Below are 25,113 nucleotides of genomic sequence, written 5' to 3'. Positions count from 1 at the left end.
GGACTTGTCGTTTTTACATAATCACTGGATTCGATGCAAGAGTGTAGGATCCATTGCTATAAGAAATATGGTGCATATTATGTGTTGAGGCTTGCCATGCTACAAAATATCAACAAACTCTGCATGCATCTTCACATACCTGCATAACAATAATGATACGCCAACTTGCCTGAACCTCTCTGCAAACGAAAACCTTTTTGTTTGCCCTCATTTATCATACTTCCCGACAACAATTGCTCCATGTCGTTGCATGCATCTTAACATCTTGTACATCTCCATGCAAACAGTTTTTGGCATTAGTTTCTTTATAACAGAGAACATTTCAGTCCTTGACACGTTAACAATTTTCACTTGCATGTTAATTGTTTGGTCTCATAAAACTGTCAATTGAAGTTCAATTAACATAAATACCATATAATACAACAGAGTACATGACAACCAGCAGGAAACAAGTATAAAACCCACAAACACCACCCTTTTTGGAAGCATTAAATCTTATTGATACTCCTAACCCCTGATCAGTAATCTCTGCTATTATGTTTTAGAGTATTCCAAGCCTTTGTACAAGGTCCTGACCCCCTATGGTAAAATGCAGCCATCAGTCAACAAGTTGCTTAATATATACTCCCTTTCTTTAATAAAAATGTACACAGGACTTTGCTCAAAGAAATATGTACACATGACAGCAGGAGCTGATGGCTACTTACAATGCAGGCAGTTTGGGTAACTTTTGCTCGTAGGTATATGCAATTAAGCGATGATTTTCTTGCACTTTTTTTGTTTCTAGTGCCTTTTCTAAATCTTGGCATTTCTTTAGAGCTGCCCTTATCTCCCTCAGCATTTCATCAATGCCAACGAGTTTTCTGCAACAAGCAACAAAATAACAACATTATGACATAATAGCCACAATGGGTAGAACCAGCCGGAAAAGAAAGAATTATGGCATTACAACTGCGAAGCTTTAAACCAAGATTTGTCGTCCCGTACTAAACCGGATAGTACAGGACGTACTGCACCGTACCAATTCGGTATCGGTACACGATACAGGAAAGGTACTGACATTCGGTATTGTCAAACCATTCCCGTACTGTACCAACATAGTGATATGGTGGCACTAGTATGGGCCCGGTACCAAGACGGCGTACCTTGCTTTAAACCATAGAGACAAAGGTATGTTGTGTCTGCAAAAACTGCAGATATCAAATAACATCCTATATGTATAAAAACAAATAGCTTTCCATTAAGAAACCATAAGACTAAATAGATTTGTAGCCAACATCAATTCTAGCAAATCTTTATGGGAGGCATACCACAAATAAAGTCAAATATTTTGTTCATTTATATAATGTGAAAGCCATGAATGATTGAATCCAGTGACACATGGCATGCAACATTATCTAGAATAAAAAAAATGGAAAACAGGAGACGAGACTAGCATTGCACATCCTCGCATTTTCCCCATGTCTATGCTACTCAAATATGAAAGAAATACAGCCAACTTAGTCAAGTTGTCAATTGAAACAAGATTTTGCCTATTAAAAGATTTATTGAATTACACAAATAAACAAAAGATATTTCAAATGAGATGGGGAATCGCACCATCATATCTCCTCTCACATGCAGTATGCATGGTCAACTCTAGTATAACTATTGAGAAACAGGTAACGAAGCCAAGGCTAGATGGTAGTAGGAGCTAAAAGCCCTTCCAAACATTATAATCACACACCAGAAAAAGAGAAGCAAAACTGCCCTGACAACTTAGCCAAGAAATTTTATAGGATCCAGCCCACTTCCAGATAAGGTCACTGAAAGATAGGTTCATGTGCCTTTCCTCATTTTATTCCACATCATAACCATGATCTAAGTTTTAATAATCATTCAAGAGACAATGTCCGATTCCATTATATTAACAGCAAAAAAAACAGATAAAGAATTCAGCTTTACCATGTTATGGATTCAGGAGGCCAGTATTTGCAGTAAATATAACCAACTTAAGTTTGATTTTCTTTAGTAGCACATGTCTAGTGACTGAACAATAGACATCTTCCATTACCGACATTCCTGATTAGCATGATTAAATCTACAAAAGATGAAACATGTTGCAGAAAAAATCTATAGCAAAACAATAAGCACAGTAGTTTTATTAGAACTATGAAAGAATGCAAATTCATCATGTCAACCTATGATTTCACCTAATACAGATTCTAAAACTTGGCAGGTTAAAAATGCTATACTCTCGGACATAATCTTGAGAACACAGACATGCAGATACCCTTGTTAAATGCATAGAAACACACACAACGTGCAATTGTGCAGTGCCTGATGCCTCATGTATAATAACTAGGCATCATTCTTGAGCCCTTGTTATTTTCAATTCCATGTGCTGCAAAAAGAGCATTTCTCAGAGATCTGTAATAGGTTCCGCACTCTTGGTCTAGTTTATTTTGAATTTGTTTTGTGCCCTGTGAACAGCTGTCCTCAGGTGTGCTACATCCTTGGTCCAGGTTGCTTTTAGTTCTCAACCACTGCAATTTGATGATGCAAGGCAAGCACACATTAAAATCAAATTCTTAGTGAAACACCTCATATAGAAACTCCCAACACCTCATTCTAGGTTCAGATCTAAGATGAGATTTCTTTCAGGCAACGATAACAGGTTCACAGGTAGGATTAGTTCATATCAGAACAGCATCATCAATCTGCTGTTAGCTGCTGAGAAAAATTGTTGATCTTGGTCCTTTTGACCCAATGTTGTTACAATCGATTGCTTGGGCATCTGCATAATAGTCTTTAAAGTTGTGGCCTGTGGGAGCCTGCCTTTAAGGAATTCTACTATACATACGTTGCTGGCAAGAAGGATTGAGATTTGGTGCAAGCCAACAATTCTATCTAGACAATATGTGAAGGCACTATAAATATAGGATAATTAAGCCAATGGGATAATGATAGATCATCTTTCCGTGGATGTAATGTCATTAATACTCTCTATATTTCTTTAATTTCTACTATAAATTGACAATTTACACAAGCGAGCTTCCAAAAGTTGAACAATCCCCATTAAGCTATTCTTCTAGGGTAATAGAGGTGTCTGGTGGTGTATCCCGCTATTAAACATCGATAACAATAAGAAATGTCCAAAAAGGTTGAATATTCTATTATAAACTATAGTTCCACTTTCTTATGCCGAGCTGAAGTTTTCTCTTATTATAAAAAAAAAAAGAATCTGGAGAAGTAGTGACTAAAAGTTCATTAGGAAAGTATGACAAAAGAAATTGTGTTTAATGGTGATATTTATGGATCCAATTAATCATTAATGAAAGAATCATACTTCCGAAATGTAACAAGCATTTTAGTCTTATTATTTTGGATGTCAATGTAACTAGGCCTAGCATAAAAGAAAGGGAAATAAAGTAAGAGAAGGAAGTAATTATACTTAAAGGAAATGCAGAATAAAGATTATACTGGGACAGGATCTTACAAAACACTAGCAGCCACAACTGCAAGAGGTCTTGGATAATCCTCTATCCCCTTTTCCTTTGACTGTTCATTACTAGCTCCTGAGGAAAGTATGGGCACACCTTTACTTTCAGCAGATAATTCCTGCCTCATTTCTAAGTTAGGTGCCTCTCTACATCCAATCTTGGAGACTTCTTGTACCAATGATGGCAGCCTATCCCGAGCCTGTTATAAAAGTGATGGATGTATTATTTTAGACTGAAAATATTTTCATGAGACACATGGTCGAGTCTTACTTAAATCTTGTTGAGCAAAATACAAAGGATCATTAACCAAGGAGAAGGTAAAAACATGGATATAGCTTTGTATAAGAGCATGAATTTTATTGGAGAATGGAACTAGAATGCACCTCTGGAAGGTCAATCTTGTTTAACACTACTATATATGGTCGTTGAAGATAATCTGGGTTGTACATTCGTAATTCCTGCAAGAAGGTCCACCTATTGTCAAAGCTACTCCTGGCAAAAGTAGTGTTTTTTGATTATCATAAGCATGCAATAAAGAAACATTAGCCACCGTGAAAGGATGAAGATACAGAGTCCAAATGTTCATGGCTTAGTTCATCCTTGATGCAAGCATCATCATAGGCCAAGTGGATTTTAAAATGGTAGTATTATCATCTGAAAGAGTAGAGCTTATAAACATCTAGTTAGATCTTATCTGTGTAGCATAAAGCATTTGGAAGTCCAAGATAATGCAAAATCAGTTTTTTTATCTTGAGAAAACCAACAAAATTTAGGCAAATGCAAAACATATTAAAATATATGTACTATGAGAACTATAGCCTTAGTCCATAAGCACTCTCGCAGAAAGGACTTGAATTGGCCCTTGGCGAGGGTGCTTGAGTCACCTATCCACAAATACAAATTATAATAATGAAAAAAATCGCTAATAGTGGCTTCAAAGACTCCATCTTCACCACTCTCGATTCAAGCCTTGCTAGATCTTTAAGGAAGAGGAGAGAGAGAAGAGAGGAGGGGGTGGGGAGTAGGGGAGAGAAAGAGAGAGAAGTAACAGTCAAAAGTGAATATATTCATCGAGTTATTTAAAATAGTAAAAATCTTCGATAAGATAAGGGGTCACAACAATCCATACTTCCTCTAATACGAGGTCAGCTATGCCGAAACCGGAGCCTAGACTGGTTGCCTGGCGTCACAGGTCGGTATGCTCTCGTATCGTTCTGTCAGGCTCGTACCGACACAGTAGAGGAGGCAGGAAAAAGGAAGAATAGGAGAGAGAAAAAGAGAGAAGGGGGAGAGAGGGAGGGAGAGAGGAGGGTGGCGGAGGCCGACGGAGTCGCACGGAAGAGGAGGCGGAGCCCCTCCTCCACGGCTCACTAGCCTCTGCAACCCTCTCTTCCTTCCCCCTCTCCCTCCCTCCCCTGCTTGCACTTTCTCTCTCTTCTCCTCTCTTTCCTTCTTCTCCCCCTCCATCGGATAATTTTTGTTTTGGTTGTCGGAACCATCCCGGTAAGTCGCCGATACGGCTCGGTACTCTCCAAACCACTCGATTCGGGACGGTTCCGCCGACCTTGCCTTGACATGTCATTTGCATTATTTTAGGTTGCTTAAAAAAAACTTTGAGCAATTCTTTACCTAAAAAGAATTGCATTTTAAATTTAAGTGGAAGCTTCGTCAGATCCTGTCTAAAAACTTCTAGCCATATTTTCTAAGGTCCTCATTCTAGATTGCTTATATACATGTCCTAAGCCTCTCTTGTTACTGGAGTATCTTACATCACACTTGATCATATCACACAATCTGCTGCCTATCTACTCATCTTCTATATGATAATATCTGAGCCATCATTAATAAATTTATGTCTAGATTTATCCTTGTTTCTCCAAGCTATCAAATTGACACCTCAACACAACAACATATAGTTTATAAAACTTCAGGGCATGATAGCCCTTATCATAATATAGCATAAAAGTCAGGTACAATTTTATAACAAGCAAAATGGGTTAATATGTTTTAGACACAATTGGAAATTGATGCAGTTTTTGTATTAAACTAGACATCGTATAATCATATTTTTACTAGAAGATACCATATCCAAGTTAAGGTTGGCAAACATGATACTCCTACTCCAACATTCAAGGATGCCAGAAAGTTTCAAGGTACTTAGGATCCATAATTCTATAGCACTTACACGAACAGTACAAAGCAGGGACTATACAACTACAATCTTAAAAAATATAATCAACTCAAGTGGTGTCTGTGCAATTGTTTGTTGCTTACCATCTCCACTTGTGGGATACTGCTAAATAAACATAGCTTTATCTTTTTTTTTGTTGGTACCATTTGCCTTTCTTTTTTTTTGAGGATTTAAATATCACCTATTCATTAACAAAAGGTATAAGAGAAGCCTCCTTCTAGATGGTAGGGACATAAAAGGGCATCCTAATGCACAAGGCTCCTACCACTGTGGGCTTTGGGGAGGGTCGTACTCGTATGTATGTTATCTCTATATGTGGAGAGGCTTCGTATTTCGAACCTGTGACACTAGATCATAATGGAGCAACCTTACCATTGCGCCTGAGAAGTATGCAGCCTTACCTCCACATACAAAGAGGTTGTTTCTATGTTTCAAAAAAAGAGGTAGCTTAGAGCACGAGGCTCCCACCATTGTGGAGTCCAGGATCCAAAATGATAGGGATATCATGAGCCCAAATTCAAAAAAGGGATAGGTTGATAAACATAGTGTTTGACAAGCTAATAGATGCACCCTGTTTTTGAGCTGCACTTCTTCTAAATCTCTTTTAAAGACTATCTATCCTCTGTAGAAAGATATGCACAAAGAGTATCTAAAATATTACTATCAAAAATAAAATTTTATCATTCATGTTAATTCAAAGCATCTAACACATGCATGTGCTTAATTTCAGACACTGGAGTTGGCAAAAGACAATATTGGCAATGTCAATATGGAGAATCTCAATTCTACCATAATCAGATATTCAGATCTATCTAAAGGATAAATATTTTCATGTGGATCATCATTGGAGTATTCCAAAACTTTTTTCTAAGCTGTCTGAAAGAACTATAAATAAACTTTCAATTTAAGCACATAGTCATTGTCCACAGCTCTTTTAGAATAAATAATCTATCACATGCAATCTAGTTGAAAAATTGATGAGAGAAGTTTGAAGCCTATTAGGCTCCCAAAAAATTTTCATAGCAATGGAAGTTTTGAAATCCTTTGCAGACTCTAGCTACCAGTTTCATGCTTATGTTGTGGTCTTTTGCGTGTTCTGGATTCATCTGTTGGTCAATTTTGTTTTTGGATCCTTTGCTAAGTTCAGTTTTCTTGTTCGCATGGCATGGTAGAAACAGAAAGTACTTTTGGTGACTTGAAACATTATTATTTTATTGATGCAAGAGTTGGAAACATGTCTTTGAAATAGATTAGCATTATAAATATAATAATGTATGTGAAAAATCAAGATCGACTTTTGAGAGTAGATATGTGGTAGCAGTTAATATGATCGACTTTTCTCCATGAATTGGTGATGACTGAGATAATTTTATCATGGGTTGGTGCACTGACCCAAAACATAACATCATAATTGCAACAAAATTTGTTCAGAAATTGACTGGACTCTGGCAATAAAAGGTACAGTCAGCTAAGGAAGACGAGACTACTTCAGTGTCATGCACTTTCAATCAAATGTTATATAATAGGACTTACCAATTCATCATCATCACTTCAAACATGACAAGAAAAAGACTAATAATGGTATTTTCAATACTATATCAAGGATTCTGTAACATGCATATAAATTCTTGATACAACTTCACTTTAATTTGAGCTTTTGAGAAGCATTTTTTGCAGGGTAACTTCAAACATAGTCAAATGGCAGGATATTTCCAGTTACTTGATGGCAATTTTCCCTATCGCTATTAGCTTTTACTATCTGAAGGCCACTAAGACAATGGGCACATCTGTTTCAAGAAAAGGAATTAACAGCTTCAATATCCCAACTGTATTAACATGACCATGTTTTCAACTGCCCATATTGATCAGTACTGGCACAAGCGCGAGCCATAGCAACCTACTTGGTATCATGCAGTGCTGGTTCAAAATGGGATGGTCACAGAGCTCTTAAGCCCCCTTTTGGGTGGGGATGGGGGGGGGGGGGGGCAGGTTATGGCAAGGAACGCGTCCATCCAGCATGGCACAATGCAACATGTGCAGTGTTGGCCACTGGCTAGCACCCTGCAAGCTGAGTATCATTCAGCTAATTGACCATATTTTACTTCATATGATCAAAGAATTCCATAAGTACCTTTAATTCTACCAAAACTATCTCTGATATCTGAGGTACTGCTTAGCCTTTATAGCTATGTCTGCTCATAAAACATCAGTTCAATAGCTAGAACCACATTCAACCATTTCCACACTAAAGTCATCTACTACAGTAAGCTATTGAAGAGGTTCCAGTTAAAAAAAAAAAGAGCAAAAACAAAATGAAGATAGAAACTAATAAATTGCTACATAAGGAGCAAAAAGATAGGTTACCTCCCTGACAGTTCTATAATCATTTATTGGGTTCTCTGCAGCAGCATCAACAACATGAACAAGAAGCCGAGTTCGCCTTAGGTGTCTTAAGAAATTCCGACCAAGCCCCTGTAATAAAATATATTTTTTTGTGAATAAAGCATCTGATGCTGTCAATAAAGGAAAATATGACAAGATACGATGAACACAGAAGTACCTTGCCTAAATGAGCACCTTCAATCAGACCAGGCAAATCAGCTAATGTTGCTCCAGAGGAATACTTAAGTGCTTCTAAAGTAGGGTCTCCATCAAGGCGACCAAGGTTTGGCATTAAAGTTGTGAAAGGGTAGTCAGCAATATCTGGTTTTGCAAGCGTGATAGCTGCCAAAAGAGTTGACTTTCCAGCATTTGGGAGTCCCTGAAGGGAGCAAATAAGATACCCTTCAGCCAAATGTTCCTTTATTTAGTACAAATAAGCTATACATGAGCAAGCACTTCACTAAACTCAATGCAACAAGGATTGAGTTGATAAGGTAGCTCTCTAGAACCTATATATCAATTACAGAGTTCCTATTGCCAAATGAAATGCTGATATGCTCTCTTTTTTTAATATAGTAAGCACTATTTGTTCTGATGTCTCTTGGGCCTTGGCAATGTAATGGTTGTTTGTTTATATTAATTCAAACCTCGTGCATTTTGATCATGTTTTATAAGGACTTATGACAATAATATGAGCATTGGGCTTACTGAATAACGTAAAGCACAGGTTGGCATGGCTCACCTTCTTTGCACCCCTTCATAAAAGCATCCTTATGTAAAATAAAAACTGGTGAAGTATTAATAGAGCAAATCAAAGTGGCTTCAGCAATGGTGATGGATGAGTAAGGGTAGACTTACCTGATTCAAGAATCCAGGAGGGTTTAGATAATCTCAGTAGGTCTAGATATACCACAAATGGCAAACATAACCAAAGTGTAGAATTAGTAGTTACTTAGGAAAATATGAGCATTGTTACTGCAGCAAAGGGACAGACATATGATTATACTCATGTTCTCAATTTAGTTGGTGTTTCCATCGCTAGTGGCAAATCACTAAAATATCTGTGATAGTCAAAGTCAATGTTGGCCCCTTGGATGTTTTACATGAATATTTGGGTTCATGATTGATCATATTAAGCTCCAAGAGAGCACTATACAAAATTAAATCATGCTAAAAATATCTCTAGCAAGAATAGTATGCTCAAACCAATCAAAAGGCTTTGGAATCTCATGATCAGCCTAGGAAGGGATGCAAAGAACCAACATTAGGATCACTCTAGTAAATGAGCTTGTATAATAGAAACAGTTCCAGTAGAAACCCTGATCATATTAATAGTTGCAGTAATTCATCTTTGTTGACAAGCTTCCACCTACAAAGCTTGGAGCAACACCGAAATATACATGAGCATGATAAAAGTAATAGAAGAAACTAAAGCACTAAGGAAGCAAGAATGATGCTCAACCTCACTACTGCAAGAATTGGGAGCTAAGGACACAGTAAGGCATGCATACACCTTACAGCAAAATGACTGACAGGGTCTAGACAATGCAACGAAGCATTGAGCACTTAGCAGGCCAATAAGTTCCAAGTGAAATAGCAAAACATACAAAAAATGAATAGAGTATCAAATCTCTTAATATAAATAGGCTTTCCTGATGTTCAAACACTCTCAGGGAAGACACTGCAGTTCTGGTCAGCCAAGTGTGAAAGGGCAACATAAACCAAGAGAACAAGGCTTTGTAAGTTAAACACCGAAACGATTTTACAGATACCAAGATGCTGTCAGCAATCTCGAAAAGACACCAAATGCCAAAACAGTGTGTAAGAGGCAGTTAACCCATAAACAGAAAATAAATGGAAGAAACGGTTCAGAAAAAGGTCCTCATAGAATGGCCAAAAATAAATCCTTGAAAAAGGGTCCTACAAGAAATAAACGAAAACCTCAGACGGATCTTGAATCAAATCCTAATCAAATTACATGAGTTCTCTAGTTCTGATTTAAGTTTCTAATTAGGTAACAATCTAGCTAGCTTAAGTGTCCATTTCACTCAGACTAACCAAAAAAGGAAAAAAAAAAAAGAAAAAACCTGCATAAAGTTAGAAAGGCTCAAGAATAGAAACAAACTGGTAAAAAAAGAGTAATTTATTTGGAAAAATTTAGTATTGAAAAAGTATTTGAAGACATTTCAAAACCTTCTTTTGCATAGAAAAAGTGAGTTAAACTATCTGACATTTTGAGGTTCTATTGTAAGTAAGCAAAACATAGAAAAAGCTTGTTTGCAACCACTGACTAGGTTAGCAGAAAGAGCACCGAAAACATCTAAGAAAGAGCCTTAAAAAGCGCTCAAGGTCTACCAACTACAATGATGCCAATGTAATTTGAGACTAGCAATGCTCATCCAGAATAGTCCTCCAACAACAAAAACAAAAGGAAAATGATGAAATTATCAAACAGCTGAAAAGTCCTTTGGATTTGTCAATCCAGGGCAAGTGTGGTGTTCCCCAAACTTCTCATTGGAGGCTTTTGAAGAGGTCTACTACCATGCATTCTTGCATACAAGAGTGGGAAAAAAAGCACACTACAGGGAAAAGTGGCTTTTCCGATAGTGATCCACCGACGTTATAAAGAAGCGTCGCCAATTTAGTCACCACGTCAAATTTTGGCGATGCGAGGAGGTAGCATCCGTATATTCTGGCGCTTAAAAATGTCAGAGTGGGAAGAGAGCTACGACGACACTTATAAACGTTGTCAGAAGCCTAAGTTAATACTACGCTTTTTAAAAACATTGTCGGAAGCCTTAGTGCGCTAAGGCGATGCGTTAGAAAGCGTCGTCGGAGACCTAATCGTCCCACGAGGATGATGCTTTAGAAAGTATTGTCGGAGGCCAAATTTCACCCCCAGGACAATGCTCTAGAAAGGGTCGTCTTAGGCCAATTGCACCCTCACCCCCAACAACCCTTTAGAAAGCATCGTTGGAGGCCGATTGCCCCCAACGACGCATTATCCCCCCTCCCCCAACAATGCTTTAGAAAGCGTCGTCGGAGCCCCCTCCCGATCCCTAACCCCTCCAGCTGCCCCTCCTCCTTACAAATCCCTAACCCCTTCCAACCCAGCCATCCCTCCTTACAAATCCCTAACCCCCTCCCCTTCTCTCTCCGTCGCTCGCTTGCGTCTCATTTGAGATCAATCTTTCTCGATCTCCGACGATGGCTGCAAACTTTGTCCTCACCAACGGTGGCAAGGGGCGGTCGCCTGGCCGCCTCGTAGCAGTGTACAGCGAGGTGCAGACAAGCCGCCTCAACCACCCCCTCCTCCTCCCCTTTGCCGTCAGAGGGCCCTTCAAGATTGTCGATGGGGCTCCGAACTCCGCCGCCGGAAACCCCGTTATCCATCTTCCTTCGTTTCTCTCTTTCGGTTCTTGGTTGAGATCTATGTAGATCGACCTGAGGTTCTGATAGTAATATTTGTGATGGTATGGGCTGCAGATGAGATCAAGAAGTTGTTTCCTAATCTCTGCGATCAACCATCGGCCAGCTGGTGCCGACGGGCGCCGTTTCGTCGGAGATGGCTGGGAGTCTTAAGGTCGGCATGGTGCTCTCCAGAGGCCAGGCTCCCTGTGGGCACAATGTCATCTTTGGAATCTTTGGTGAGTGCTTCTTTTCGTGGTTTTTGGTCGTCTTTTTCTCCCCGTACAAATTGATTGATTTCTTTCTTTGTCCTTTCATAGTTGTGGATGATTTTGTGTTTTTGGTTGATTGATTGTTAGATTGATCTTTTGATTTATCATTTTTTTCTTTTCTTTTCTATGGTTTTTGGTAGATTATTCGCATAATCGAGCCAAGGGGAGCACGCTGTATGGATTCAAGGAAGGTCCGACAAGGATCATGAAATGCAAATACGGTGCTAGAAGGATGACCTCTGACCTTTAAAGCTGGCTAAAAGGAAAAAAAAAATTATATTTTTTTAAAAAAATAATTATAACGACGTTTTAAAGCATTGTTATAAAAACAATTAGCGGTTAAAAGCCGACGCTTTCAAGAGTCGCTAACTGTTCGACACTTATAAGCGTCGGCTTTTAGTGACGCTAAAGCGTCGGCTTTCTTTTTTTCCACTCTCACATAGCTGACACTTTTGCAACGCCTTAGAAACCGTCGGCGACAAAATTACCGATACTTATAAGCGTCGGTATAGGCTTTAAAAAGCATCAGAAAAGATAAGTTTTTTTGTAGCGGCATAAACATCTACTTGCGATGGTGACAATATAGTAAATGATATGAGAGTTTGGTTTCCAAACAAATACAAAATTATATGTGCAGCCAATGTCGAAATGGGGTCCACTGGTAGCAAAAATAATGTGACAGAAGATCATTGGCCTCTATTTCTCTTTTCTTTTTAGATACTGCAAGCATTAGAAAAAACACTCAAGAGCAAGAACTTCCTTTGTTGTCAATCTTGTAAATGATTCTTGCATATCTCTCACAGTAGCCAGCCATTTTTCTGAAAAAATATAAAAGTACCTTGCAAAGAAGAAACAATGCAATTTGTCACCACCTTCACACATTTAGAAGGTACTTGTGATACCACCTTATAAATGCTAGGCATTACACAGCTTACTGGCTTATTTCAATCAGGCATCCTTTTATGACATTTCCAAATAAAAGTGATATATCTTGAAACTCTTGACAAAATTTAAAGTAATCATAGTAAGGCCCTCTCACCCTCACTTAACTAAAAAAGAATAAGCTTTTATATGGCCTTCCAATTATTTTGCACTCGAAAGGCATCATGTATCATATTGTACAAATAAAACTGAGGATGCAAGTGTTTGACCCTCCTTTGATTTGAATTACATAGCATTTCAGAACACATGGCAATCAAAGTTAATATTACATCCCATCTAAAGTTCCTCATGGTAAGTAAGAATTGTCATCTTCATCAACCTAGTTAAACTTATCTCTAGATACTGCAGTTGATGGTTTAAAAGAATGAAGAGCACAGCACTACTGACCACTAATTTCATATAATAAATGCCAGACCTAGAAAGCACTTCAAGATTTGTTCACATACCACAAGACCAGCGTCAGCAACCACTCTTAAGATGAGTTCCAAGCTAACCTCCTCCCCAGGCTGACCAAGAACTAGAACCTTCAAAAAAGCAGCAACAAGATGCTTATACAGAGAAAAAAAATACAAACACCTCGTGAATGAGACCAACTATAACTTCAATAGCTATACTGATATAACAAATAAATTATGGGATACATACGCCAAAGTTTCAGGGATAATGATATAGGAAATCCAACTGATTCAAAATCTTCATATAGAACCAGTTATTCTCCTTGTGTTAAGTCTTTCATCCTTTCAGTTTGTGTACCATTAAGCAAAAATCAAAAGGCCTAAAATATAATGTTATGTGAAACATTTGTGAATAAATTATGTGATATATACTGCTAATAGCAAATAAATTATGCGATACATATGCCAAGGTTTAAGGTATGATGTTATAGGAAATCCAACCGATTCAAAATCTTCATATAGGGTTAGGTATTCTCCTTGTGTTAAGGCTTTCATCCTTTCAGTTTGTGTACCATTAACAAAAGTCAAAAGGGATAGAAATATTTTATAGCCTCTCTGTCATTTTCTTGCCTACTCTAACATGTGGTTTTCCTTCTGTGATCTTGGCAGTGTTTGTCTAATGGATCAAGATACATATCAGGAATTAGATTACCACATCTACATACTCAACCATAGATTGCAAATTAACATATGCTCAAAGTAGATCAAATCAGAAGGCAAGTTTCAACAGTCATGATAGCGTGTAGTGGAAGATCTTTAAATTTTGAGGTTGTAGTTAAAGGTCTGGTATGCAATACAAGTTATGTTTCATTCTTTGGTCTTTTGAAATTTCTCCATTATATTTTGCGGAATTGATTTGGTTTAACATTAAAAGAGGAGTAAATTTAAAAATTTTAAAAAAGTTATTGCTTACTTTAGAGTTCTCAGAAATCCTTGGGAATTAAAAGCAGAAACTGTCATGAAATGATAAGTTCAGCTCAGCCTGTTCACAACTCATCTCAACTTTTAGGACTAATTTAATCTTTTCATTAATAGTCTATCTCCATTTTGTCTTCATCTTCAATAAAAAAAAGGTTCAAATTATATCATTCCTAATCCTTCTTGCATCGCATCTTAAATATTAACAACCAATTTCCCCCAAAGAGAGAGAGAAAAATGTGAGATGAACTTACTCAAAAGCCTAGCTAACATCTTCAGATAAAGTTCAAAGGATATTGTAGCCATTAGGCCCAAGGTTCGCCGTACCGGTACCGAACCCCGTACCGGTGCCGCACTAGTATAGGCGTACCGAGTGTCGGTACGGTACCGTACGCTCGATACCGACCGTACCGACATTGGTGTACCGATACCGGTACCCATCGGTACGGGTACGGTACGCTCGGTACCGACTGGTACCGACCGGTACAGCGAACCTTGATTAGGCCTGTTAACGAGCCGAGTTGCTCGGGCCCGGCTCGAGCTCGGCCAGGTAAAAGCTCGGCTCGAGCTCGGCTCGTTAATCAAACGAGCCCGAGCCCAAAATAAAGTCCATTTAAACTCGAGCTCAAGCAGCTCACGAGCCTGTTTGGGCTCGTGACTTAACCATTTTTAACTCTCCCCCGGACCACAGACCCCCCACTCCACCCCACCCCACCTCTCTCCTCTAAATATTGCTCTCAAGGGTCCGGCTCCCCGGCCTGAATCTCAACCCGCCTCCCTCGACGACCTCCTCCACGCCTCCCTCGGCTCCCCGACCTAGATCTCAGCCCGCCTCCCTCGACGTTGTCGACGACCTCCTCCACGCCTCCCTTGGCTCCCCGACCTGGATCTCAGCCCACCTCCCTCGATGACCTCCTCCACACCTCCCTCGATGACCTCCTCCACGCCTCCCTCGACGACCTCCTCCAGATCCCCCAGGCCCAGGACCCTCTCTGCCGCCCCGCCTCGCCCGGTTCGACCTCCTCCACGCCTCCCTCGACGACCTCCTCCAGATCCTCCAAGCCCAGGACCCTCTCCCTCGCCGCCGCCTCCCTCGCCCGCCTCGACCTCCTCCGCCGAGGGCTTCCGCTCCTCCAAGCTCGCCGCTGCCTGCCCCAACCTCCGCCACCTCCTCGCCCCCTGCGTCTTCAACCCCCGCAGCCCCGCTACTTCGAGTTCGTCGACGACGCTTCCCTCCTTGCCCTCGCAGCCGCCTGCCCCCGTCTCTCCCTCCACCTCGTCGACCCCCCCCACCCTCTCCCCCGTCCGCCCCATCCCCATCCCCATCCCCATCCCCATCCCCGAGCTCGGGCTCGAGCTCGTAATTGAAACGGGCTTTACAAGCTCAAGCCCGAGCCTTTGCTGTGCCAAACGAGCCCGAGACCAATACAGAGCTCGGTACTGAGCCTGAGCCCGAGCCCGAGATTCTATGAAACGAGCCAGAGTCATATCATTCACATATTAATCAGAGTCAGAGGCAGCAATATATGTGTTATATATACAAATTTAATGTTATGGAATTTGGACAAATTGATGCATATGTACACGCAATAAATTAGGTACATGCAAATAGCAGAGATTGCATATGTACATCGCAAATCCTTCAAACTAAGAGTATCAACTAATACACATAACTAATATTTATATGCTTATTTGAGTATTTTAGCTGCAAAAAGTTGGTATCCTTAGCAGTCATTCATGAGATCATAAAGCAATGAAAGACACCATTTACAAGGTTCTAGATCTAGAAGTCTTGATTGTGTACTTTATTATTATACAATATCAACTATTATTGCGATGAATGCAGTCAAGTGTTGGTCCCTGCTGCATGGCATGTATTCTGCCAGCCAAGGACAGGCATAGAACAGGGGATACGAACCCCCTGTATTGCTCTTACTAGAGTACATACCAATTCTTATCAGTCCATGCTGGTGCATGCCAATTGGCACACAGTGGCATGGATAGACAAGGACCAGCATAAACTCATTGTTCATGTTATAAGGATGGCACAAGGCTAGCAGGCACCACAAAGGCACAAACAGTATGTTACCAGACTATGCCGACCTTTGACAGACGCAAGTGCGGCAAATAGGAGTTTTCCTTAGAATGCGATCTTCTTCATTTTCCTACTTTCCTGAATTTAATTAATTAACTAATTAATAGTTTGATTGATCAATGCATCTCAAGTACATCAAAGGCATCACATGTCGACAGCTACAATTCATTTTGAGAGACAACAAATTACAACTAAGCAAGTACAATAATTGATAGATATACCTAAATTCAGCTTCAATAACACAGTGACAGAAGCTTACCTTGTCACTTTCATCTCTCATCACATTACTAGATAGTGCCATCAACCTTTTCCTTCCATGTTCAGGCATCTCTAACAAGCTAATCTGTGAAAAAGAAAAGGGCATGACACGTATAACAGTGAATAAGTGAATAAAAGTTAATTAAGCACTATGGTAAAATGAAAATATTGTGTATTGACTATCAGGCTTAATCTGCGTGCCGCTTTAGCTCATAGACATCAAAATTACATAAGCATATTTTATTATACTGCATACTACAGGATGCAAAAGAAAATTGAAACTTTACAGACATAATAGCAAGATGATCAAGAAATCTTGCTAGCAAGCAAGTAAATTATGCAGTCAAAAATTTGGAGACAGCCACTAGCCAGGCCCATCAAATTTCATCTTGGTCTATGACATGGACATAATCATCCAAGCCCCTTTGCATCAAATATGACAGCTATGAAGCACACCTGTCAGCTCTAAGACAAGAAGGCTTCATGTTTCCCATCAAATTTTGTTCTATTTTATAAACTGAAACTAAAATAAAGAAAAATTTCTTTATAATGGGGTGAATATGGAAATTGAAAAACAAAATGTCAAAAATATTACGTGTTTGTATGTATATAGATTTATATATTATCATAGCGAAAGGAGCTTATTTATTATTGATTTCAGTATAGGTTTACACGTACATAATACATTTTCCATAGTTTACATGAATTGACTCCATCTTTTTGATCTACATCTTTAAAAAGAAACAAAAATTGGCCATACAATAGCTTAAATGGCAGAAATGATAGTTGCCTTCATCCACTCAAATGCTTCTAACAAGCTGTCGATTGGACGATGGCAACTACAGTTCCAAACTTAGTGATAGGGCTTGGTGAAAGCAAGAACTAGAGCAATACCTCGAATCAAGTAAAAGGCATAAACTTGGCATATACTCAGAGAGAATAGGCACATATTTACATATATACATATGTACACGGTACATATACATGCAAGCAAACATGCACATGCATGTGCATGCACATAGAAGAAAGGATGGAAAGAGAGGTAAACCATTCATTGGGATATTGAGGCAAAAGAACATGTCCTCAACAGGGGACATGATTTTTGCATAGTATAGTAGTTTGGCTAAGGACGGTGGAATTGGTACCAGGCACCGTACCGGTTGCCCGGCGGGATGAGTCGGTATGGGCCCGTGTTGCACCATGCCGGGCCCATATCGACACATCTTCTACGCCAGGGGAAGGGAGAACGAGAGAGGAAAAGATAGAGAGATAGAGCGGGGGAGGCTCCTCGGCCTTCGTCAGCTGGCCCCGGCCTCTCTCTTCCCTCCTCTCCCTCTCCCTCCCCCCTCTCTCTCTATCTCTCTTTTCCTCTTCTTCTTCTTCCCCTCCGGTGAGTCTCGGTTTCAATGGCGGAACCATCCTGGTCCACCGCCGGTACGACCTGGGATACCTTGAACCGGACGGTTCGGTTCCGCAGACCTTGAGTTCGGCTTTTATAAGAAAGTGCATATACAGTGTACAGCTCACAAAACTAAAGAGTAAGTAGTTGGGTCATTACTCGAATGCAATCAAAAATCAAACTTCCCTCCTAAAGTTGTTGTACTGACAAAAAATCATGCATAACTTGCCATGTAGATCCTTCAAACTAGTGAAAGAATCATCTAATTGATTTTCAAATCAAAAGAAGAAACAATATTTCCTTGCCAGCAATTTTCTCCTAAACAAATTTGCAAGCAACAGCAATGTGGTTATCAGCTTTAGAACACCTGGTTTAAGGCTATAGAATCGCACCAAGGTCATCACATGGTTGAAGATAACTTCATTTACCTTTAGGCCATCCAAAACAATAGAACATAGCAAAAATTAATATCTAGATCCTCGAGTATATTAATGCGTAATTGTCTACTTCAATTCTTATAGTCTTTTTGATAATTTTATCTTATATTGGTTCATGGCATAAACGTTAAAATGATTTTGTTACTATGTATGCTTGAAGTTCATTAATTAATTAACTCTTTACCATTGCAATGTGCTTTCCAAGTAGTTTAGCTAGACAATCATCCACATTAAGACATCTAGGGGCTGGGGCTCTATTGTCTTTCCTTGGATAAGGCAGGCATGTAATTGAAAAATCTGAAACTTGTTGATTAGTAAAAATAAAGCTAATCTATAAGCCAAGATAAGAAAAAGGGAGGTTAAAAGCATATCTATATAGCTTTTGCATATCTATAACTGCTGTTGTCTCTATCCTGAGCCAATATGTGACAGTACATGGCACCACACAGCTGTTTTTGTGGCTAACAGCTGTTAGCTCAGTTGGTCCGCACCCAACTCTCCATGGGAAAGCCTGCATTCAATCCAGGTGATGGCAGATAACCACCATATTGCTTTAAAAAAAAGAAGGGGGGGGGGGGGGGGGGGGGGGGGGGGATGATGTTTTAGTTTGATTAATATTTGCATAATATAAGATACGTCAGAGCTTGGACTGAGCAATGTTAAGATCAGCAACTCATCTAGAATTTTCCAAGTCCAAATAACACAGGTAAGGTAATTTCACCAAACGATCAGATTTTTTTGATTATTTCATGTTGTCAGTGCATAACCTCAGTTAATTGAAAGCCAGCATACATCATCTGAAATAGTAACAAAAGCATTAAATCTGACTTTCCGCAGATATGAACATAATTTAGTACGCACCCCACCGTGACCACCCCTTGCAACAAGAATTTCATCACCTGGATGTGCTAAGTCAGCAAGAAACTTCCCCCTCTTGCGTCTTACAACTGTACCTGTCATTATTATAAACAGTTAGATTTGGATGTCGCTCTGTCTAATTAATATTCAGTGATTCAATATCTTGTCAAGCTAGACACTTTATAAAAATGATAGGCATTCACAGATGGTGAAGAATCTGGTAAAAATCTTGGCGACGAGGAATGTTGAGATGTTTGCATTCAAATACCATTAATCTTCATATATGGGCAGTCTAGCAAGGTAAATTCAGAAATCTACAAACAGAAATACAACAACCAACACATCATTTGGTTTTTTTTGAACCAGTATTTGGCACGTGTTACACACATGACTTATTTTTATTTATAGATGGCTAAGGTTTCAACGTGATATATCTAATTGACAGAAGTATGCATGGTCATAGTTAATTGGCATTTTTTTATATTAGGGTGAACAATTCCATGGATGGTTTTGATCCCCTCACACCAATGCATGCGGTACTCTAAATTAGGTGGGCATGGAAAAGATTTAATAATATATACATATTTTAGTTCGCTCCAATAAGACTGGTTAAAGAAAACAAAGATGAGTGTGCTTATTATTATTAGTCTACCATTTCAAACAAGAAAAGGAAAGCAAAGAAGAGCTAGGAATAGGATCGGAATCGGAAAATGAAGCATACTCAAATTGCTGGCACAAAGACAGAGAAACTCGTGAACATTTTCCAAACAAAGAAGCTAATTTGGGTACTGGAAATTTCATAACTGTAAACACTTCAATGTTCCAATAGACCCTTCATGTATTATTAAAATGAAAATACCCATGTTCTATAAAATTTTCCTAACATATCTTTAGAGTATTTATTTACTTGGTTGTATATCTTTGAGTGTTTGACATATGCCAAGTATCCGGGCAAGATAGTGGAAATGCATCATGCAGGTACATACTACAACTATAATACACATTAACTAAAGGCTTGGAGATTACAACACCCGAAACATAATGTTCCAGGGATCTACACATTGGAGTAAAGTTTTTTCTGTGTAGCAGAAGCATCAAGCAATCAAAAATTAAAACACCCAAAACATGACAGTTCATATATGCTTTAAAAATTAAAGTAAAATTAAATCTATAAATAGATTTAATCACATAATTTACAAACCTACAGGCACAGGTATTTGTAGCGTTGGTGCAGCATATCCATCATGCAATTGTGAAGTCAGAGTACCCATGGCATCAACATTCCCCCCTCGCTTTGCACCATACCGGCTCTTTTTGTGAAATTCCAGGAGAGATTCTTTGCTCTCATCTGCATATATGACTACATCACCCCCATGTCCGCCAATGGGTAGGATAAGTGAGCCATCCGAATCCCTTTTGTATGTGCGCTTTTTCGTTGACTTTTCCTGGTCATGTTTTCCTTGTGATTTTGAAGTATTTCTAAGGTTTGGCAAGCTGAGAACAGCACCATGGCCTCCATCTCCAGAACGTACAGTAATGACAACCTGATCAAAATACTTGTGTGGTTCTCTTATCAATGCGGCAGCATTAGTGGACGGAGATTCTTTGACCCTTGCAGATCTGCAGTTAATGACAAAGTACTGAATGCCTTTTGAACTATAACTCCACTGTCTACCCCTGCAAAAGAGATAACTCATGGTAAAATTATGAGTAATCTAGAAATTCAAAAATTATTCCAAAATTTCCATCAAAACAAAAGCCTCGAGCACCAAAGAAATGTAAAAAGCAAGATATCAGAATCCAATTGTACAATAAATGAAAATAGTTCAAAGTTTTCATTGAAATAAGAACATCGAGAAACAAAGAAATGTAAAAAGCAAGAAATCAGAAACCACTAGTACAGTGAGTGGCTACAGTAAAGGATATAAAGATTGAGAAGAGTAAAATTTAATCCTACCAATACTTGAGGCTGACCAAAAACCAATCAAAAACAGACTGGAAGCTAAAGCCAAATATTTTGGGCTGTTATCGATTACTTGTCTAAGCAGCATGAAGCCCCTGAAGACACTAGCTCTTTTATGTCAAAGAGTCATGCAATTCCAATATCATTTTTAAGCTCATTTACTGAATATAGAACCCGCAGCTTGACTTAGGTAACGATAGTCCATCAGCATATATCAAAGGGCCAGGCCAGTCACAGACGTGTAAGCATTCAATTTCAACCTACTTGGTGAGGGTTCCCCTAGATTCTTAGGTCCAACCAAGTTTTATTTTGGCCCCAGCCTGCGGAAATTAGTTTATTATATTAAGTGCCTATGTATCTACAATTTTCAGAAAATATAAAAAGTGACTATGTTATTTAACCCTAACAAAGCCATGATCGGAAACCTTTTGTCCGATGCAAATGTCAGCAAGGCAAGGTAAAACATGGACATTCAACCCACCCTTACAGAAAATCTCATGGTTTCACCCTATCATCATCATCTAAACTTCTTGAGAAGATGTTGACAGAGCGAAATAATCCAGGCCGTCCTTGTGTATGCATCAGATCTCTTATGCTATCAGGCTTCCTACAATATCTCTTCGAAGAAGTTGTAATAAGAAATAGTTTTTTTCCTACTAAAATCCTTCATGAAGACAAAATGAGAATTTACAAAGCTGTAACATGCTTGTACCTTTTTCTCCTGAATATGCAAAACTATCATCTTAGTGAAACTATCTCTAAAGTATAATCTGGTCTTCTCAAGCTTATTACAATGCCCATTGCAGAACTATCATCTTAAGTACTCCTTGCTTGCACAAATCAACAGAACAAAACGCTATGAACTAATAAACTCAGAGTGCTTCAGTTAAATATTTAATCACAAATTCAGAGTCTAAAAACAACTAGACAAGATGAAAATTCTGGAGAGAGACAGAAAGAGAAACAGGGGTTCACCAAATTTCCAAAAAAGAATTCAATGTTCGATAAATTGAATATTAAACAAGAATATGTAAAAGAGATTAGACATCATAAACTATGGGTTGTCATCTCAAATTTAAAAGAAAATCACATAGAAATCGATATAAATCTACATCAACTCCCTTACATACCATCTGATTCCCAGACTCCTGACCCACGCAGTGGCCATTCTTTCTTTGCTCAATCCATAAATACATCATTTGCTTATCAAATCCAATATAAATAATCCGCCTCACTCAACGATGCACCCCATGCAGCTTATCATATGGTGTTTAACTAAATGCAGCTTATCATATGGTGTTTTTGGTTAAATTTAATAATCTGCAAGACACCTCTTCACCTCTTATCATACCCAAACTGTGATGCTCAAGTTGATCCACTGGGAGGATGTGACATCACTTAGGTTGCGAAACAGAAGGATTAGGCGAACTACAATAAGAATCATTGTTAATTCTTCCAGGTTCACAAAAATCATAAACCATTGACTAGTCAGTGAACGGTTCAAACAATCCAAGATAATTGGTTAGCTATTCATCCAATAAAAAAAATTGCAAAAGAATTCAAGAACTTACAATATTTTCAAGAACAGTATGATTAAAAATCACGAGTTCAAGACAGATAAAATCTACTTATTCTATAATTAATTTCTTTAAATTCCTCAGCTTCAGACACCAATCAAGAAGAATAAGCAACAAGTACTTCACCTCATGACCAAAGAAAGATTGGAAAAGATAGCAGAGACTATAGAAAAAGAGGGGGAAACGAAAGATTATTGACTAGTCAGCGAACGGTTCAAACATTCCAAGATAATTGCTTTCCTGTTCAGCCAATAAAAAGAAATTGCAATCCTACCAAAAAAAAAAAAAAAAAATTGCAAAAAATTCAAGAACTTCCAATATTTTCAAGAACGGTATGATTAGAAATCACGAGTTCAAGACAGATAAAATATATTTATTCTATGATTAATTTCTCTAAATTCCTCAGCTTCACGCAACAATCAAGAAGAATAGGCAACAAGTGCTGCACCTCATGACCAAAGAAAGATTGGAAAAGATAGCAGAGACGGCGAGAAAAAGAGGGCGAAACGAGAGAAAGCCAGCAGAAAACCGCTAAAAAGAGGGGTAAAATTAATGAGCGAGAAGGAAAGAGGGAGCCATGTCGGAAGCGAACAACCTGTTTGTGGAAAAGACGAGGGATTTGGGAAACGGACAGTGCGTCGAAGAGTCTTCACGAAGCCACTGGGAACTGAGAGGAAGAGAAGGGTGGAGAAGAAGAGCCATCCAGACAGAGCCGCCTTCGCGTGCTCTCTTGCTCTAACGAAGAGAGAGCAGCGTCTCACGGATGAGATGATTTCTTGGAGGGGGACACCGGAGCCCAAAAAAAATATCATCGGGCTTAAATAGGCACGGATTGGACCGTTCGCAACGGACCGTCATTAGGCGGCGAAGAGATCTTAAGCCTCAAGAAAAAGACCTTCAGTACTAAACCAAGTCTAGCGTGACTCTTAACCGATGTCCTGGAGGCTTAAGATTCGGATTAGACCGTTATCAAGGAAAGGGGGGATGGTACTTAATATTTATAGTTATCGAGTCGTAGTTGTATCCTTCGGGCAAATGAAGGATTTAACTTCCTTCGCGCGAATCCACCGTTGGATCATCCACTGCTCGCTTTGAGAGCTGTGCAGGCGGATGCATGAGGCGTTTGTATCGCATTCGGATCTGTGCGGTGGGTAATCCAACGGTGGAAGGAGCGAAGGAAGGTAATCCTTTTTTTGCGCGAAGGATACAACCGTGGTCCATTACGTATCGGGGGTCCACCAAGTACGCGCCCGAGCTGGAGGTAGACCCAATTCAACCACGCTCTACCGTCTCCTGCTCGGTCTCGCTCCTCTCTCTCTCTCTCTTCTCCTCCCACTCCGACCTCGATCTTCGAGTCCCCGTGCAAGGATCACGGCAAGAGCGACGCCTCCGTGAAGGAGAAGCTCGCCCGCTTCCGATCCTTCGAGGACGACAGCTCCTTCGTCGACGAGCACAACGCGGCTGCCAATTCCTCCTCCACCCTCGCTCTCAATGCAGTCGCCGGTCTCATCCACCATGAGTTCCAGCTCACTTGCTTGGGGCTCAGCGCCCGGCTCGCCACGCCCTGGGATAACCGGAAGGCGTTTCGGGGAGTTCTTGGCGATGTTCCGGACTCGATTGATTGGTGGAAGGAGGGGCTGTGACCCATGTTAAGGATCAGGGCAGCTGCGGTATGATCGCCTAATTTTTTCTTTATCCATTTCGTTTAAAACGTTGCTTTTCTGTTTTCTTCCCATGAAAAAGCTTCGTTTTTTTCTCTCAATTCTTGTTGGTTTGATCTTATATTGCGAAGTTGCGAACCATTAGAAAGAAGAAGCGATTAAAGTTAAGATCATTCTGAAAGAATTTTTTGTGCTTCCTTTAGGTTCTAGCAATTATTCATTTTAGTGGAGACTCTAGGTATCATCATTTGTCCATTGTTTTAAGATAGCGAAAGGAGAACCTATTTATGATTAAGGCCATCCCGGTCCAGCATTACAATCATCTCCATCATGGACATAATGGGCTTAATATTTCAATAATTGCAAACTTTTTTACTTTATAGGTATTCTTATAGTGATTAACTGTAAGCTTCATAATTTTCTGAATATTTATAATTCTTTTTCATTGTCAGCATAGTTTGCAGGACATAAGAGTTTCCATAGCTATACTCAAGTTGAGAGTGCCGCTCTTGGTTGCCAGATTCAACAATGATTTGGATTTCTCACAGCAACTTGTTAGATCTATTGGAGCCCTATCCAGTTAATATATGTCAATCTCCATTGCTAGATTTGTCACACTATAACATTTTTCAATAGCAAAACATTGCTAGATTTCTTTCTTTTTGTGTGTGTACAACGGCAGTTCACACTCACCGTATGTGGGTGCAGCTAACAAAATCAGAAAAAAGAAAATAACATAAAGGGTAAGGTACCAACACGTGGTCACCCCAAGTAAAATCTCCAGAATGGTGGGTCGCGAATGAGGCCACCCAATC

At 39.4% G+C, this 25,113-nt stretch overlaps 1 protein-coding gene and 1 long non-coding RNA gene across 6 annotated transcripts; one reads left to right on the top strand and one right to left on the bottom strand.

Moving 5' to 3' along the window:
* Positions 1–329: 329 nt before the first annotated feature.
* On the bottom strand, positions 330–23,539 carry LOC103717802 (putative GTP-binding protein OBGC2). 5 transcript variants are annotated; one of them, XM_026808730.3, is made up of 12 exons: positions 23,233–23,449; positions 20,299–20,774; positions 19,101–19,192; positions 16,405–16,488; positions 13,124–13,201; positions 8,234–8,434; positions 8,038–8,145; positions 3,866–3,940; positions 3,479–3,681; positions 1,146–1,181; positions 708–863; positions 330–579 (listed from the first exon to the last, which is right to left on the bottom strand). In XM_026808730.3, exons 1-12 carry the CDS (start codon positions 23,337–23,339, stop codon positions 519–521), a joined length of 1,677 nt encoding a protein of 558 aa, XP_026664531.1. In that variant the 5' UTR covers positions 23,340–23,449; the 3' UTR covers positions 330–518. The 5 variants fall into 5 exon arrangements, with proteins under 5 accessions (XP_026664531.1, XP_088577015.1, XP_008804547.1 ...); XM_088720889.2 differs by lacking the exon at positions 23,233–23,449 and adding an exon at positions 22,191–22,366; XM_008806325.5 differs by lacking the exon at positions 1,146–1,181 and having other exon boundaries at positions 23,233–23,539.
* Positions 23,540–24,166: 627 nt separating this feature from the next.
* On the top strand, positions 24,167–24,958 carry LOC120104105 (uncharacterized). The gene is made up of 2 exons (XR_005506585.2): positions 24,167–24,307; positions 24,751–24,958. It is a non-coding gene; the product is annotated as an uncharacterized LOC120104105 (long non-coding RNA).
* The last annotated feature ends 155 nt before the right edge of the window (positions 24,959–25,113 follow it).

Source organism: Phoenix dactylifera, chromosome 1 (assembly GCF_051530095.1).
Source record: "Phoenix dactylifera cultivar Ajwa chromosome 1, Ajwa_hap1_PhDact_Kaust_v1.1, whole genome shotgun sequence".
Lineage (NCBI taxonomy): Eukaryota > Viridiplantae > Streptophyta > Magnoliopsida > Arecales > Arecaceae > Phoenix > Phoenix dactylifera.
This window is presented reverse-complemented; position numbering and strand designations above follow the sequence as displayed.

Bases quoted from the DNA above. Each gene is read 5' to 3' on its own strand.
- LOC103717802 (XM_026808730.3), bottom strand. From the start codon at position 23,339: ATGGCTCTTCTTCTCCACCCTTCTCTTCCTCTCAGTTCCCAGTGGCTT. The intron at 8,435-13,123 runs GTATGTGAACAA...TGCTCCCTTCAG, and splicing joins TTGCTGACGCTGGTCTTGTG to GGACTCCCAAATGCTGGAAA. The intron at 8,146-8,233 runs GTACTTCTGTGT...ATTTTATTACAG, and splicing joins AAGGTGCTCATTTAGGCAAG to GGGCTTGGTCGGAATTTCTT.